This window comes from Limulus polyphemus, unplaced genomic scaffold, assembly GCF_000517525.1.
Source record: "Limulus polyphemus unplaced genomic scaffold, Limulus_polyphemus-2.1.2 Scaffold2460, whole genome shotgun sequence".
NCBI classification, from domain to species: Eukaryota; Metazoa; Arthropoda; class Merostomata; order Xiphosura; family Limulidae; genus Limulus; species Limulus polyphemus.
The window spans coordinates 147,719-165,650 of record NW_013668070.1 but is presented as its reverse complement, the minus strand read 5'-3'; the positions used below and the strand labels follow the sequence as shown (position 1 = coordinate 165,650).

The 17,932-nt window shown below is 33.1% G+C and overlaps 1 protein-coding gene across 4 annotated transcripts in view; it reads right to left on the bottom strand.

The window, feature by feature from the left end:
* Positions 1 to 777: 777 nt before the first annotated feature.
* LOC106467011 (SUN domain-containing protein 2-like) overlaps positions 778 to 17,932 on the bottom strand; it is a 91,001-nt gene continuing 73,846 nt past the window's right edge. For 3 of the 4 annotated variants that reach the window (XM_013927321.2, XM_022395103.1, XM_022395102.1), the window contains 6 exons: positions 17,423 to 17,612; positions 11,254 to 11,641; positions 9,330 to 9,445; positions 8,479 to 8,646; positions 4,132 to 4,224; positions 778 to 1,486 (listed from right to left, as the gene is read on the bottom strand). In XM_013927321.2, the coding sequence (XP_013782775.1) occupies positions 1,376 to 1,486; positions 4,132 to 4,224; positions 8,479 to 8,646; positions 9,330 to 9,445; positions 11,254 to 11,641; positions 17,423 to 17,612 (1,066 nt within the window). In that variant the 3' untranslated portion in view covers positions 778 to 1,375. Of the gene's footprint in view, positions 1,487 to 4,131; positions 4,225 to 8,478; positions 8,647 to 9,329; positions 9,446 to 11,253; positions 11,642 to 17,422; positions 17,613 to 17,932 lie in introns of those variants that run through there. The other variant, XR_002612333.1, reaches the window with a different exon arrangement.

Below are 17,932 nucleotides of genomic sequence, written 5' to 3'. Positions count from 1 at the left end.
CCTTTATTGTATAGTTCCTTTATATTGAGGTTAGTAATTATATTTCAAGAGCTAAATCATTTAAAACAGTTGACTTCATAAATAATGAAAAATGTCACAGAACAATAGGTAATTCTTCTGATATGCAATTAACTACACAAATGAAAAGATGTTAGAAATATGTTAAATAACTATACGAATACATAAGTTACTCAGCAAATGAAAAAATATCTGTGACTCATATAATATTCAACTTTACAAATATAGACTGAGTTTAATACAAACTTAAGATGACATAAAATATTCACTGCACCACAGCAAACAAAACATTTCCACACCACAGACATATTTTAAGTCTGTTTAAGAAATTAATATTTTCAGGTGTACTTGGAGACAATTCAATACTGATTGTTAAGACTGCCCATATCAGGAGTATTTAGTTCTTTGAGTGTCATAATCTACTTGTTTATGATGACATTAAAATCATACAATATGTGTAAATAAAGGGAGGTAGTACTGAAAAAATATCTTTTTCTAAAAGCTTAATCTTTAGTTATACATAAAGCACGTTTTACAAACATTTGTACAACACATAAAACATCATACTATAAAAAAAATTAAATTACACCTGTAAAATGTTTCAACTTTTATCACACAAATTATAGTGCTTTTCTTCAGCACTTTATCATTCATTATTTCTTGAATCCTTCAGATGAAAGACTAACAAAAGCACCAATAATATTCTGTTTTTATCTTTCAAACAGCATACCCTCAAATTTTCCACTTTTTTTGGTTTTCATTGTAATGAAATTTAAAAATATTCAATAAGGCAAAAGGTTTAGTAAGACATAAAAGTCCATACTACAAAAGTATTCATAAAATTAAACCTTCATAAAACAGTTTCATTCACTTGCTAAACATCTGTAGTAATCAATTGACAGAAATTAATAATATAAACACATACTGTGATAAAATATTTTGCTACAAACTCAAGTGCCTATAAACAATTAGGTAAGAACCACTCTGTGTCAAGTTAAAAAATACAACTTTGATATCTTTTCTTTTGATGTTTAGAAATAATTTACATACATGCTCACTTTTATTAAATTCAAATCAATTTTTTTTAAATAATAATTCTACTATTAACAACTGCACCAAAAAAAAATACAAGTTTTATGCATTGTAATAATTCATGTTTGTCATTACTAAAGAAAAAACCTTGGATTATACCTTTTGTTTATATAACTTCTAGTTTATAATAACAGAAAGACATTTTATATAAACATCTCATTTGTATATGTTACAAGTCCACTTGACAGTGAAACATCAGTTACTAGTCCAAAAACAAGAATTGTACTATGATTTAGTGTGTTCTCAGATTCTTAGTTATGGCATGTTATTGACGCACACCATGAACTCTGAAACGGTATAGGCAGGTGTATTCCATGTTTCCTTGGTTGCTGTGGATACGCAGTTCCACCAATGAGAAGTAACCTGGATCTTGGTCCTAAAAATAAGAAATGGGTTGAAAATAAATTTTTTAATGCTTGACTAATATATTTATAAAATGTCTCAAAAACACAATAAAGACAACAATATACTTGAAATTAATATTTTAGTAGTAAAATATATTTCTGAGATAGTTAACAATATAATCTCTTAGTTGTGCCAATAATTAAATTTTTTTTTTATTCCTCTCTCTCATTATTATACCATTTTGCAATAAATAGTCATTCACACAGCATAACTTGTATAATCATCATATACACTGCCCACTAAAGACAGAAGTTCTGGGTTAATCAGTTTCTGTCACTTAGTTCCACCACTACTTAACATCTACCTAGCACACTTCTATATGGTCACACATTTCCCAAATTGACCACGTACAATTGTAACAGATGCATTTCTTTAAACCATATTCTACTACTAAAGTACTAATTTCAAATATTACACTGAGCTAGCAATCTCAATATTCAATGGAGACAGGACCAAAGGAAATAGAGGTACCTGTCACTCCTGCAGAAGAAAATACAATAATGGCTCTGTACACAGCAATGTGGAAACAAGTGGCTGCCATTTTGTACTGAAGTACCAATGCCAGACATGTGTCCACAGACTTGATCTACCAAGCACTTCACCATACTGCTGGCTCTTATGAAGACTCATGTAGAAATATGCCCAAAGGCCACACCAGCTCGAAATAATCAAACAGCCGAATGTGCACCACCCAAGAATAGTACAATTAGTTCAAAAACTGCCCATTACTATTAACCCTTAAACTTGAGTCTTGGAGAGTACAGAAAAATTACCAAACTACCCAGCACTAAAAAGTTATTGTTGAGGTACAAGGTATTAGGCATATACTTTTTCAAAAGACTACTGTTTCTCCAAGCAGGAATCATAAGAACATAGGAATGGCACAACAGTAAAAATAAATGTAAGTTTTTAATATCAAGAAAAATTACAACAGACAATCACTAGAGGAGGAATACAGTAACAATGTACTGCCAATGCAACATAGACATATGCAGATAGAACTAAATATACATTTGCTAAAAACCAGGAAGAAAAAAATCTGCATAAGTAGGGGATCAAAGATGACACAAGGTCCACCCCATGTTGACTATAGAACCTCAGATAGAATTACCCTGATTGACAAATGGTGAAATAAATAGAAGTCCATCCATATGAATGAAAGAAATTTTGCTTTTTGTTCAATGGATAGGAAAAAAGCCAATAATGAATACTTAATAAGGAAATATATGAATAAAAAATTAAGGATCTGAGTTGATACAGGTGTTTCCACAGTACACAAAGGTTTCAATTGTAGAACTTGTAGTGGATGAACCAAGGCCTACACCAGAACCTGAAAAGGGAATAAACCTAAAGAAATCTTCCCCACCAAGACTGCTGAAACCAGGATGAGAAACCAGAAAAACAGCATTATTTTGGTTACAAAAAACACAGTGTTATTAATTATCTGATTACTGAAACACAGACAAATTTTGGAAGGCCAAAGGATGAAGGAACTGTTCCATGGACAATAACTTCATTTGGGCAGGAAATTTGATTCACCAGGACAATCATTATTTCTGAAACATGAAAAGCTCATAAAATGACAGTGAAAGAGCTCACTTAAAAAAAGATTGATTCATTATTTCCATACACAGAAATAGGGAGTATTTTTTTGGCCATACTGTTACAGTACAAGTGATAACTGTTTCAATGTATCAAACTTACCAAGTCCCATAAAAAATTTAAAAAGTCTATGCAAGAATTATGAATTGCTATATTTCCAAAATATTTATGTAATACCCCAGCTTTACTGGAAACCAAACAACATAAAGTACACAGTTCCTCAAAACAACTCCCATGCCTGGGGTAAAACATTTGTGAACAAATGAAAATCCTGAGAAGTATTGTTTCAATCCCATCAGCAGTTCAGGGTCTCCTAAGCCTCCAGTAATACTAGATTATCAGATCTTTCATTGTCAAGTAAAGTTCCACTGAAAATGAGTCATATCCAGATGTATCAAAGGGGTTGTAGTCTCAAGCCCAAGCAAATTAGAAACCTTTCTGATCAGTTTCTAAAACCATCAAGTGTAGTAGTGGAAGTTGTAATCTCCCCTCTTCAAAACAACTACACATCAAAATGTAAAAAAAACTGAAAAATATTGATCAGAGTTTACTATTATTAAGAAAAATTATTCAGTAATCTAATGACAAGTGTTAAGCAGTCACCAAAATTGTATAATCATAATGAAGTTATCCACCAGTCAGTAAAAAAGCTCTTCTTAGAAACAGAGTAAACTCAAAAATATGACATGGTTCATTAACTCTCCTTCATTCAGTCATATTCTAGTACATCTATAACATAATCTAAAATATTACTACTAAAATATGGTACACAAACTATACTACAAAATAAATAAAACCAAACACATGCACACACACATAAATACATACATATATATACTCATAAAACTGTATTGTTTGTTAAATACAACTGTATCAATTAAGAATAAAAAACTTTCTAGTGTATTTTTTGGCTAATAACTTATCAATTTAAATAAACGGTTTTTGTTATCCTCATTGAAGAAGATCTATACTTACAGATCAGCTCTGACCATTAAAGATCATTATTTGCCTCACCTTAACAACAAAATACTGCAGGGGGTCTCCTTCTTCATTATAGGTGTAGTCTCCTAGCAACTGACCTTCCAGGTCAGTTTCTTTCTGCAATCCCTAAAATATGAGATAATTTTCTTAATAATAATAAAGCACAACACCATTTCCATAAAATGAATAAAAATATAAAGTGCAGCAAAATCATGTACATTTGATCTTCAGTTTAAAATTATAGGCTATTACCAAATGTTTTCTGTAGGACACATCCTGTAAAACTTGATTGTCATCCGATGCTGCTATCCAATTATTAACTATTAGTAATTTAAACTTTTATGTGCATATTTGTAATTATTTCATAGGTCAGAAAATAAAATTACCTGGTGATATTTCACTAAGTTATGATAAGTAGAAAGTCATTAATTACAAAACACTGCCAAGTTCAAAACACCACAATATATATTTAAGACTATAAGTGTTCTTTCTAGCAACAGTTTCAGCATTAGAAGAACATGCCACATGTTCTCTGCAGACCACAAAAGTTACTATTTTCTAAATCTGAAAACATATTTATGAAAGTTACTCACCTCCACACACAAAAAATGCTACTTCCCTCATGCATCTGAGACTTGCATGACAATAGCCTTGATCTAATTCCCACCTAAATTCATGTTTTTTTATTGTGAATTATGCTGGTGCAATAGGAGGGCAACACAGCCTCCATGCACAGTAACAAACACCCCTATGCACTTGTACTTGTGATAACCTCCTTTTTAGAGGAGGCAAGAAAAAACAAAATGCAGTTGAAGTGGGAAGGACAGGTAGGAATTTGTAAGGAGGTGAGTATCTATTGGAAATATATTTTCAGATTAGGAAAACGTTAACTTCCCAGATGATAACTCACCACCACACACAGAAATGCTAGAATCCCATGCAGAAATAGTGGAGTGGCTGGTGCAAAAGTTACACCTATACAAGTTCTACCTTCAGAAAGCAAGTGAAGGTATAACCCAAGGAGTGTGACACCCAAAGCTCTTTAGGGACACACCCGTAGAAGACTGCATCTTGTTTCAACCAAGGTATTCTCTTCACTCAGGGGGAGGAAAAAGACAAAAGACCCTGATGTGTTGCAAGAATAGGCAGAATGTGATTATGACTTAACTGAGCACTAGTACATAAGATGTCAGCAAGCCAATATTTATAGTGTGGTTAGAGCGTGATCAGAATGTATGGTGTGCACTCACCTTAACTCTACTAGATAGACTCTGGCTGCACAAGGAGGAGGACACATTAGCTGTATCAATGGTGACCCATACTACACTGACAGTGTCACCACCACCCTACTTCTCTTTTTATTGTGCTAAGCCTAACAAGTAAGGGTTCTCCATGGTCCACCAGCTAGAAATTTGTAATGGGAAGGATCTCCCATGCTCCATTTGAGGAAGGGGAGAATTTGAGTTGGTGAGACCCAGAGAAGTGCTTGGATCCACATTGGACTATCAGCCAGTAAAATCTTTTACTGGAGATAGTGCAATGAGTAACAGCAAAACTTTATTTTTAAAATCAGAAAAGCAAGAGCCAAACAAGTGGGCAATCACTTTCTTGATGCCAGCTTTTTCTATGATAGCCCATTGGACTGGTATGGTATGGATCAGATAATTGAGTAAGTTTGTATGCCAAGAGGATATCCTAAGCAGTCTTGCAGAACACCTCATCTTACAGTGAGCATTGGCAGAGCCAGGGCAGATGGGCCGAACACTTTCCATTAGCCCAGCTCGATGCACATTTTGGGAATTAAGCATACTCTGGTTCAGCAAAAAGGGAGAGAAATAAAAGGAAAACATACCCATTTCAAAGTTGGTGGGTTTCTTGAAGTATGGTGACTGGTGGAAGTCAAAATCCTGTAGGGGACAAAACAGCCAGGTGGTTAAGGTAATGGGCAATGAACATGTGGGGAATCATCGACTTGCCCATCTGGAAGATCTTGTCCAAGAGCCAGTGAAAATGGGAAGAATATATCAACCAGAGAAGTTGACAGACCCATCCAGTAAGGATAGAAGGAGAGAGGTCTCTGGAAGAAGAGGAGTCCCAAGGTAGGAATAGACAATGGTGGGGACCCTGGAAAGATGTCTGTGAAAAATAACAATGAACAGCCAGAACAGGACACAGGAGTCAAACCAGGTTTGAACAATCATAGAAGTGAGAGATAGAAAAGAAAGTACAGTTACCATCCTGAACAGCAGAAGTCTGAGGAAGGAAAAACTGGTCCAGGTAGAGGATTATAGACATGCAGTGGAAGAGGGTGCAAGAAGCATCAATAGTAGAAACATCCAAAGGACGGTGACCACAGGCAAGATGGAGGAGAAAATAAGTCATGAGAGAAAGGTGGTACAAAGAGCAAGAAGCCAACAGCTCAAATGGGGCACATGTGAGATCATACAAAACCACATCAAGGACCCAGTCAGGCATGAGAATTGGACAAGGAAGAAGGAAGGAGTGGAACAGGGTAGAGGACAGGAAGAAAATATTCTGTGGTACAGGGAGAGGTGAAACATAGTAAGCAACAATTCCTGATAACCAGTGATGGTGGAGACTGAAAAACCATGGTCAAATAGTGAATGAAAAAAGGCAGAAAGGTGATTCACAGGAGGATGTCCAGGATAGAAGGAGTGGCATATGGATTAATGATGAAAGGCCCACTGTTTTCGTTGATAGGCAAACAAAGTGTAAGAGCAATAGGAATGTGACAAGAAGACTACACATTGGATCTGCAAGGTCCACTGGAGGGGGTTCATGTATGTACACCACAAAGGAATGAGGGGTTTCAGGGAAGCCAGAGATACCAAAAGGAAAGGAACCTGAAGGACAGAGCAATAGAAATGTGTAGGAAAGTGTCTGACACATTGACCATGGCCAACCACAGACCATAGACCAAAAATACCATAGATAGAAATAGAAGAGAAGTGGAGAGAGACTATAGGAGAGAACATAAAAAAACGTCTGTTGGTAGAAACTGAGATCAACAGCTGGCAAAGAGGAAGAGACAGGTACCCATAGGGCCTGACATGACAGGATAGCTACAGACAAGAACAGCAATGAACCAGACATCAAATAGTGGCAGGATGAGAAAAATAGGAAGGCCTGGAACCTGGAATAGAAAAGATAGACTGATCCAGATGAGAAATAGGATTCAAAGGGCAAGGTCGAGAAATAATAAGGACCTGGGAAGATAAAGAGGACTGAAGTCATATAACTGCAGTCCAGTTCTCCAGTGAGAAATGAAGGCCAATGAAGACTTTTGGGAGAAATAAGGGAGCCTGATAAAGACAACATACACAAGAAAGAAGAAGGTGAACACTAAAGAGGAATGCAACTCGACTGAACAAGTCAGATGAACTAAGGAAGGAGGAACAGAGCAGAAGGGAAACTAGATAAGCTGGCAAAGAGAAGGAAAAAACCTGTTCAGAAAACCTTTCTGGAGCATAATAAAGTGCCTCAGACAAAAGGCAGGAGGAGAAGAGGAAATATAGGAGAGTGGTGAGAAAAGGATGAAGACACAAAAACTGGAAACCAGAGTGAAATACTGATATTATCATTCACTAGTGCAGTTCAAATTAAACACATTAATTTAGGTGGGAGTTAGCTGAAAGCTAGTGTCATGCAAATCTTATAGGCAAATGTGTGAGGGAAATAGTATTTCTGTGAGTTATCATCTCTGAAAATTAATTTTACAAGTCTTATTTCTGCATGTAGTGACTCATATTGTACAAATGTATAAAAACTGTATGTGAAACAATTCAATTTTTAATTATTTTGTCCACTACAGTAACTAAAGGACTTCACTAAACTAAATGTACAGTATCTTACATACCAATAAAGTTAAAAATCTTACTTTTAAACCTGTGTACTAATTGTTTATATGGTTAGAGAAACATTTTGACAATATATTCAAGCATTTTCAAAAGCCAATTTCAGCAAAAATCAAGCATCATCATCAATTTTGTTTTTTCCTCACTGGCCTCCAAGCTAACTAGAAGTTGCTGTAATACAAATTTCATGTAACAATAAACAACATGGAAAATAAGTAAAGTAAAGTGTATCAATAACTTCACTGGTAACTATATTTCTCCAACATAATTTAGTAGAAAACATAATTGCCAGATCCCATAAAGGTGTTATTACTATTCCTTGTTTGAACAGCTAACACCTGCGGAACTTTTTGGTCCCATATAATTGGGAGCAAATAGCATTAGTGTACTTTTTAACTATTTCACAAGTCATTTAATTTTTCCATAAACTTCAAGCATTCTAAAGTACTAAAAATCAGGTTTTTAAATTCAAGCATTAAATTTGAGCAATACAATTCCAACCTACCCATACAGAAAAGTCCTTTGGAGCACTATCAATGCTCCCTTTAGGAGAGAGAGATTTTGGGATGTGTTCTAGAGAGAAGGCTGTAGGCCGAATAAAAGATGACAGTTTGATAACCAAGTAACCATAGCTTCCCTTAAATGCCCAGCACTCACCAGGATGAATACCTGGCTAGTAAAGATTTAAAAACAAAATTCTACATTATATAAATTCAGCAAACATCAAAAGAAGTCTACAAAAATAAACAGAAAATTATAAAATAAAATAGCAACTTACCATTATTATTATCAATTTATTTGGTTAAACCTCTACTTTATTTTTTCTTTCATGTTTTTTTTTATATTACTAATATTGCAGGTTACTTCAACATAAAATATCCTTGCTCACAAAATTTAAGAACCTACCCTAACTTAAGTATTATTCTCTTCCTTAAGCTGTAAATGACTGTCTTTGGAATATGAAAACAAAATCTCTTGGTTATAAAAATGCATTATTGGTCACAAAAATCTCCCACACAAAGTACCAAAAGTTATTAAATATCAAATATAATTACTAAGTTTAGTTATACTTCTCTGTAAATTTGTAAAATATTTTGCAAGAAATAAGAGAGAATGAATAATAATGATGCTAAAACTAGAAAAAACACAAGCAATATTAATAGCTTCTAAAACGAATGAAATAAAGTTTACACTAAAAACTTTTCCAAAGCTCATCCCTAATGAGAGAAATTATACTTTTCAAAGTTGCTCAAAAGTTCTTGCCTTTCTTTCATAATTTATCTACTTCTAGGATTTTATGTATTTTACTAATGTGATTAGATACTGTATAAAATGGTATAAAACAGCATTACTTACCTGAATAACAATTCGTGGTGAGTTGTAAGAGTGCCAGATAGGAATACCAAATATTCTGTACTGTCCAATTCCCATCTGGTATGTTTCAGAACATCTTGTACTGACAATAATGCCACCTAGTATCAGAAACAAAAGGTTACATCTAAATTCCTATATTTCATATCATTATCATTTCCATTCTTATCAAACTTCACAATAATAATAATTCAGTTTAATTTTCCTATTACTACACTTCAGAAATAACTGGTTTAGTCGTCTATCACAAATGTGCATCATACTGTAGTTTGGCAAGTTGCAGCAAAGGCAGTTTGATTCATGAATAAGCTTATATATATATATATATATATATATGCTTTAAAAGTTTTTGTTCTATTAACAGTCATAAAAGTAACATTAATGTAATAAATTGTCAATTTTTCCTTTCTTGTATAGTTTTCTTTTCTGGAAAATTTGAACTGCAACTTAATAATATTTTTACAATATTGGGTTCTTTATTTTATACCAATGCAGTAAAACATAATTGAAATCTTTATACAATTAAAAATCATGTGAATATTTTTAAACCACACTTTTTACTTATTTTAAAACTATACTATTCGTAGAGGCACGGAGTTGCTCCATAAGTTGGTGCTGCACCAGAAAATGAGTTGCACCTATGACAGCAAAAGAATTAGCAGGGATGGCTACAGAAGACACAAAAACAAAAGTGCTGTAAAATGAAATCTAGAAGCTCTCCTTAGAATTTAAAATTATCTTACAAAAGAAACTAGTATTTTTACCACAATGTACCTTCATAATTAGATCAAAGAACATATTAAATGCAAAAAAAAGAGAAATTTTTTTAAATAAATAAGCAATAAATAAAAAAAAGCAATTGTAATAATAATTTTTCCCCTTCCTGAAAACTGTCAGAAATGAATGTTTTAGTTTTAGACCCTGTAAGTACAAATTAAGGAGAGAGAGAGAGATTTTGGGATGTGTTCTAGAGAGAAGGATGTAGATCAAATTAAAAATGACAGTTTGATAACCAAGTAACCATAGCTGCCCTTAAATGCCCAGCAATATTCATAAAATGCATATGTATTGTCACGAATGTAGAATTTTGAAAAGTCATATTGATACAACTTTTTTTTTAACAGCAGGTTAAGTGAATTATAAAAACTAAATTTATTCCTAACTTACATCTTGCATTGGCTTTACTGTGGAGGAAAAAATGTGAAGGGTGAAAACAATTTTGTTTATTGTCCAAATTTTTACCAGATAAATAAAAAATTATAAATTTAAAAACCTGCAAATAGGGATCACAAAAATAGTAAAAACACAAGGCTTGAGATACTGTAAACATTATTTACTCAAACTACAAACCGCTATATTGGTTCCATGCTGTTACCTAGAATTACATTGCAATGCAAGTCTGTAGAACTTTTCCTCAGTATATTTACATTTTAGAGATATATTGATTATTTCTACATTTTCTTAAAATTAAACGTTAGTAAAATTCAAGTTTCTTTTAAAATGGTTTGATTGTAGCAGATGGTTACTTGGCCAGACTTACATTACATTTACACAATTCTTGCATGATTTGAAAATCTAGTCAGCAGTACATTCATTTTAAATGTAACTTTGTTTCTGTCACATTCTGTCTTTTATAAGTTTAATTATGTCCTATACGTCACTCAATACCTACTACACTGTATCATTTTAACCTCAATCAATCTCTCTCATAATGTATGTTTTAAATGTAAGTAGATAGCTGTATATAATTTTGTTTTACAAGTCAAGGAATATATATTAAACATGTTTTAAATGTCATTGGAAATTTGTTACCCTAATGCATTTTAAGACTGTTATATCTGTTACACTGTGTAATGTTTCTCTTAATTATATCATTTTCCATTTGAGTTTGTTTAATAATAAGACACACCCTGAGATTCTAGGGCATAGTCCACTAGCCCAGTCTTGTCTGCATCATACAGATATATGGCATCTCGTACTATTTTCTTCACATCCTCCTGGGAAGCACACATCTTACTATCATTTGCAGAGATGGAAAACACAGCTGAAGTGGATGATGCCCTTTCATTTTGAAGTTCCTCCCTCAGGGACTGGGCTGAACTAAGTGCAATGGCTGATGCTGCTGTCTGGGCTATCTCTTCTATGTGTTGTTTCATTTTAATGCTCAACTCAGAAGTCATGTGATCAGTGAGACCTGACATTTGACTTGCAAATTGATCCTGGGTGACAAATGTATGTTTTAGCCACTGTCCAAACGTAGCAAAAGGAGAATGGCCATCTCTATTTTCATTCATCACCTACATAGGAGTAAAAAAAAATCAAACTTAAAGTTTCTGGTGTTTTTACTCTTTAATAAATGCTTAAGATTGTTTTTAATTACTGGTCACAGATAAGTGTTCTCATGGAAACAGAATATTCAAGCCCCTAAACATGACTACTATATCACTTAAAGCATAAACCAAAGTATTTCTTATTCATTCTATTGTCATTTCTGTTGGAGTCAAGTGCTAGAAAAGTCATTTAGCCACAAAGTAGTTTGCACCTAAGTAATGCCAAGTAATAGACAGCAAGATGAAAAACTAAACCAGTTGTAACTGAAAGGATCATTTGTAGAACTCGCATATAGCAGCAAAAACATTAAGTGGAATATACTTTAATAGGTTCTATTAGCTAACTGCTATAAATACTGCAACTTCACTGAACTGAACAAATTTCAATTGGGTGACCTGTCTTCCACATTCAGGAAAATCAATGAAGATATATGCAAACTTATCTGGGGGTTCTCCTCATTAAGTTCACTACTTGATTATCCAACAGAATTCTGTCTATAGTTCTGAGTTTGGAAAATACTTTTGCTGCTAAGAGAGTACCACACTCAAGTAAATATTGCTTTTTCGTAAGTTATTTTGTTCCTCTACACCTAAAATTTGGACACATCAGCCATCAAGAGTTCACATTTAACCATTCCCATCATCTTGCAGAGAAAGCAATAATGATGACATGTGTGTGTGTAAAAATATCATGTATGCATTCCAGCTGAAAAGTTACAGTCAGTAGCCATTTGTCAAACCAATTTTGGTTGTAATCCATTGTTGGGTACATTATGTTGGTTCTTGGTCCACATCTTGCTAATGGGTGAAGTAGTGATGCAGAAATTATTATTCACTCATTCTGAAATGATAATGAAAATATTCACACCTAAAAACAACAACATGATAACATGATATGGCTGTTGTGAATAGAGAATTTTAGGTAAGCATTTGAGCTTCTTTGTGAACTGGGTGTGAAAAACCTAATGCTATTGCATTTACAAAAGGGATTTAACCAGCATTTTCAAAGCTGGTCACAAACACTCTTTGGATCATAGAAACAATACATTGTTGCATAAAAAAACATTGGAAGCTACTGGACTTGGTATTTACCAACCTCCTCATTCTTTTCATACAGAATTATGTGAGAACTTTTAGTGCTCTTTGCAACTCTTATCAGCCTGCCCATTCTGCTGTTGCACAATACATCCTCAAACTAGTGAATCATTGCAATATGCTCCAACAGACTGTAGGTTTTTAAGGTTTAGAGGGAAAAAATGTCACTGTAGAAAACAAAGATTAAAGCAGGTGATGTAGTTATGCACTTTCTACAGTCATATGAAGAATGTCTGCAGTCACCAATATTGTAGAAGTCTGTATCAAACATACATAAATATCTATCAAAAATGCACTGTATGATATGTGGATCAGCAATTAAACAGACTTTTTTTTCACAGAAAGGTTCATTCTATCAAATTTCAAGTAAGGTGCACTCTCTCTGTGAACTAAGTATGAGAGAGTAACAGGCACATACTAGCCTGGTATGGCCTGTGTCGTGTGGGTTCAAATGTAGTAGGACATTGGGTACACATAGCATCAGTAATGTAGTTCCTGAAACTCAAACAGCACAATAAACAGAGTCTCATAACATCAGCTTCTGTATCTGAGGGTCTTCAGAATGCTATAACAATAACTCTTTCAACGAATTAATGTGAACCCTTATTGTACACATTATATGAAATTATATTTTTATGGGTTAGTTGGTCAAGATTACCAACAATCATTTAATCATTTTTATGGTTTTAACAGTTGTGGGATAAAATGAGCACAATATACAAGTAAAGAAACTTGAAGAGTAGCACTATTTCTATTTTACTGACCTTATAATTTTACTTATCTACATTGATTCAAATATAGTGTTTCTATAAGACAAAGAGTAAAACCAGTGATCACTCAACAACCTCTGATATACCTATGAAGTTAGCTGACCATGAAGCCTTGGGCAACATTGCACATGGTTTGCTTAAATGCAATTTTGGAAGTTGACATCCTACAGAGTAGGGTCTGTGGAAAGACCGTCAAGATGAAGATGTTTGTACAGTGTAATTGCAATTTCCAAACACTGCATGATCACCAGTGGTAGTAGTTCCAAGGAAAGCATGGCCTAAAACATTATTTTAATTAATAAATAATGACCAAACACCAAGAAGTTTTTGTTTTATCTCCAACACATGAATAGACAAGTTGCTGCTTGTGTAACAAGACATAGTTGTCTATTCTCCACACACTAATTAACTCTCTCACTACCTGTCCCAGGAACTGACCTCCTGACCATTTTGAGCTTTTTTATAGTTTTCATACTATAACTTTTAATACAGTAGGAGTATCTTCATGAAATTTTGCAGATTATCAGTAAGCATTACATGGCTTTCATACACAAAATATTATACTTTTTATTCAGTTTTAAGACTTTTTAAGTAATAAATTGCTTTTGGATTTCTTTTTAAATGTAGACTATCCAACATGAAAATTAATTTTGATTTTAAGATTAAAAATACTTTTATGCATCAAAAAATTGTCAAATTTCACATGCAAGATCTTTATAACCTTCTAATAACCTCCAGATAATTATGAAACTTTTTAAAAAAAAAACTATATTTAATCTTATATTTTCACTATTGTATCTCTGTATCAGTTTGGTCGATTTGACCAACCTCGTAACCACCATAAAAATTTAGGAAATAGATACAAGTTACACTTTTTTGTTCCAGAATGACTATAAATTATAACACAAAATCACAAATGCTTAGTCTAATTTGCTTAAATCTCATAACATTATACATCTATATATATTTATCATTTTTATTTTATTGACCTTTCAGCCATGTCTGACTAACATTACAGAAGTTGCAATGATGCAGTGCATGTGCACTCATGTTACTGTATCCAATAGTATAAAATAGGCCTTTATAAAGTGACCTGTCATGGCTTTTTCTAATGGACCAGTATTTTGAAAATACAGTCACATTTCAGTTATAATACATTACATACATATATGTATCATTACTATTACAAATAAATTCTTAAATTTCAGTTATTTTTCTTAAAACATACAACAATAAATAAAAAATACAGAAAACAATGAACTCTACTACTTACAGTTGTAAAGAAGTTTGTACTTGCTTGCCGTACCTTGCATGCTAAGCCTTACCAAATTTCACATGTGGATGATATAAAGCAAAATAACTTTTTTAGGATTTTATATAGGATTTTGAAATAACAAAAAATTATAAACTACTCTACCAATATTGCAGAATTGCACTTTATCAGGCTTACTAAACTGTATTTGGGTCTAAAAAATATTGTTTTTTGAACAATATTTTCACATACCCCTTCCTTCCGAGATTGGAGACAAAAGAAATAATCTTGGGAAATTCCAACCCTCAAGAGGCTGAGAAAACCACATGGGGAAATTCTAAGCTTTTTATTGGTTATAATATAACACATGATCAAGCAAAGTGGTTGTATGTAAGCAAGTATTTCCAAAAATGGAAGAGATAGCCACTGTGATTGATTTGTTAAATATAGTGATATCTCAGCAAATAGAAAAAATAGGAGGTTCTTATTTTGTATTCTAGTGTTTCGGTAATTTGAGTTCCTAATTCATTAGAAACTATAGATTTTATACATGGACATCACAAACATCTAATTTGAACCAAAGCTTCATTCAACATACCACACGAAACACAAAAATTGATATTTAGGATTTTTTTTATATTTACTTTTAAATTAAGAAAATAACTAATGTATAATATTAAAATTTGAATTATAATCTACAATCTGATCCCAAACTTATTGACATACATTCATAACAAAGTAGTTAAATAAAATTTTGAATGCAAGTGTACAAATGTGATGACATGTCTTTTGACCCCTGACCACAGAAAACCCCATAATGATAAGGTTAATACTGTACTGTCACTGGCTTTTAAACTTATTTTTCTAAGCTATTTATGTGCCAAGTTGTTTGTGGATCCATGACTTTGTTGGTTACAAGGTCAGTTCCTTGATAACATGTAAATCACCAAAAATTTAAACAAAAACAACATCAACATTGCAATTAATTCCACTAATTATAACTGTTGTCCCCTATGTATTTCACTTAGAAAATAGTGATTTTTCCCAAATTATTTAGTCAGTTCTTTACACTAAATGTTTAACAGGTAAAAAAAAATTATCCAGTATGATATCATATGTAGACCCAACCAGTACTGAATGATACAAAAAATTAACAAACAAATTAAGTAATTTGAGGGTTAACTGGACTGTGAAGTATCAACCGAAGCCATATTGTTCAAATACTAATAAATGATATAATATTTCAGTACCGAGTGATGGTGTTCTGTCTCTCAAATTTAATTCACATTGTAATGCCCAAGTATCAACACTGTTTTATCCCACCATACATCAGTTAACACTGTACACTAATTAGAAAATATTGTTCTGTTCTCCATCTTTTAACAGGCACTGAACTAGTTACATAGTGAAAGCCATTGTGTTATTTTCAGGTTCACTGATTTCCTGTTGAATAACTGGGTTGTAACCACAGAAGAACAGAATGCTTACCAGAAAATTTATTGCACAGCAGAAATCTTTCTCTGACCTCCAGTACCAGATTAACGCATAGGCTACCTAGGCCTGGGCCCTACCAGCCACCCAAGTTAAAAAATTATGGTTCATAAAACTAGCAGAATAGCGGAAAGAGTGAGTTATTATCATCATTATTGTTCCTAAATACTACCTGGGCCTAGGGCCCCACTAAATCTTAACCTGGCTCTGCTGACCTCAACTGAGCAAAGAAAAAGAGTGGAGACAGCAAAACAATCTTTATTTCATACTCAAACACAATCAAAGTTAAAGACATGTGTAAAGTGTTGTGCCTTTACTGGTGAGATACGTGACAGTAGTTAAAATCTTGAATCTTAAGTTCCATTCAATTGATCCAGACTAGGAAATCATGACATTACATACTAATAACAACAATGCCACTGTTCTCAGGATGGACACATTACTCCACATGACTGATGGTCACTCTCATTTCAAAAACAATGAATATTGTATCCAAGGTCACTTTCAATTTCTATACAGTATATTCAATATAACATCAATCTTTTCCACAAGAAAGTACATGTGCTACTCTAGTAAACTGACCTAGTTCTGTCAGTAACTAGGGCAAGAGGAACTTAGTGGCTCTCTTAACCAACATTCTATATTACGAACACACAGTATGTAAAACAGAAATTTTAAAGAAATTATATTTATTAACTAAAGGGGTAGGGAACACATGGTATGACTACATACCACATTATGATGCTCACACTGTTAGAATCTATACCCTAGAATTACACCACACAGGTTTTGGAACATTTTTCTACACTATTTTTGCATCAATTTGCTTATACATTCATAAATTTCTTGGTTATAGGGTTGCTAATAACAAATGAAAAATGTTGCTAAAAATATAATTTAATAATATTAGTCCTAATAATTACTCCTGAGGTTCTTTATGTATTTTACATAAAAAAATGAGTGATTTTACCCTTTCTTTTTGGTCTGTTCTTTCCACTGATTGTTGTAACAAGCAAAAATTAAAAATCATACAATATGGTGAAATATGTAGACACTACAGTAGTGAAATGTAGAAAACAACTTATTAATTTGAGGGAGCAAAAAAAGAAAAAAGAAAGCTGATCTACAAAACAACTTTACCTGTAGTAGTATAGAAGCCAGTTGATTCTCAACAGTCTTCAAATATTCACTCTGGTTGTGACAGCAATTTCTCATTCCATACAGTAGATCTTTTATTCCCATGACCTGTTTCTCCAAGGCTTCAAACTTGTTGTCTATTTGTGACAGACTAACAAGGGGCAACTGATGGACATGCTCATCTCCTATTTCACTGTGTACATAGGCAGTTATCATTCATTAAGATTATACTTTACTTATAATGTAGATGAAAAAATATTAAGAAAATATGTTTAGCGCATTACTTACTGTGGTATCACAAAGACCTACTGATTAAACCTCAGCTGTTACTGTTTAATGATTCAGCTGAAGCTCTTGCAGTGAGATTACTACACTAGTTCTCCACATTGCCTGTATATTGAAAATGTAGAAATGATTTTGAGGAACATTTCCACTATGCTCGTATATTTCATCAGAGAAATGGTGTTTTATATTACCCATGTAATACAAATTACATTTGACACATTAATAATC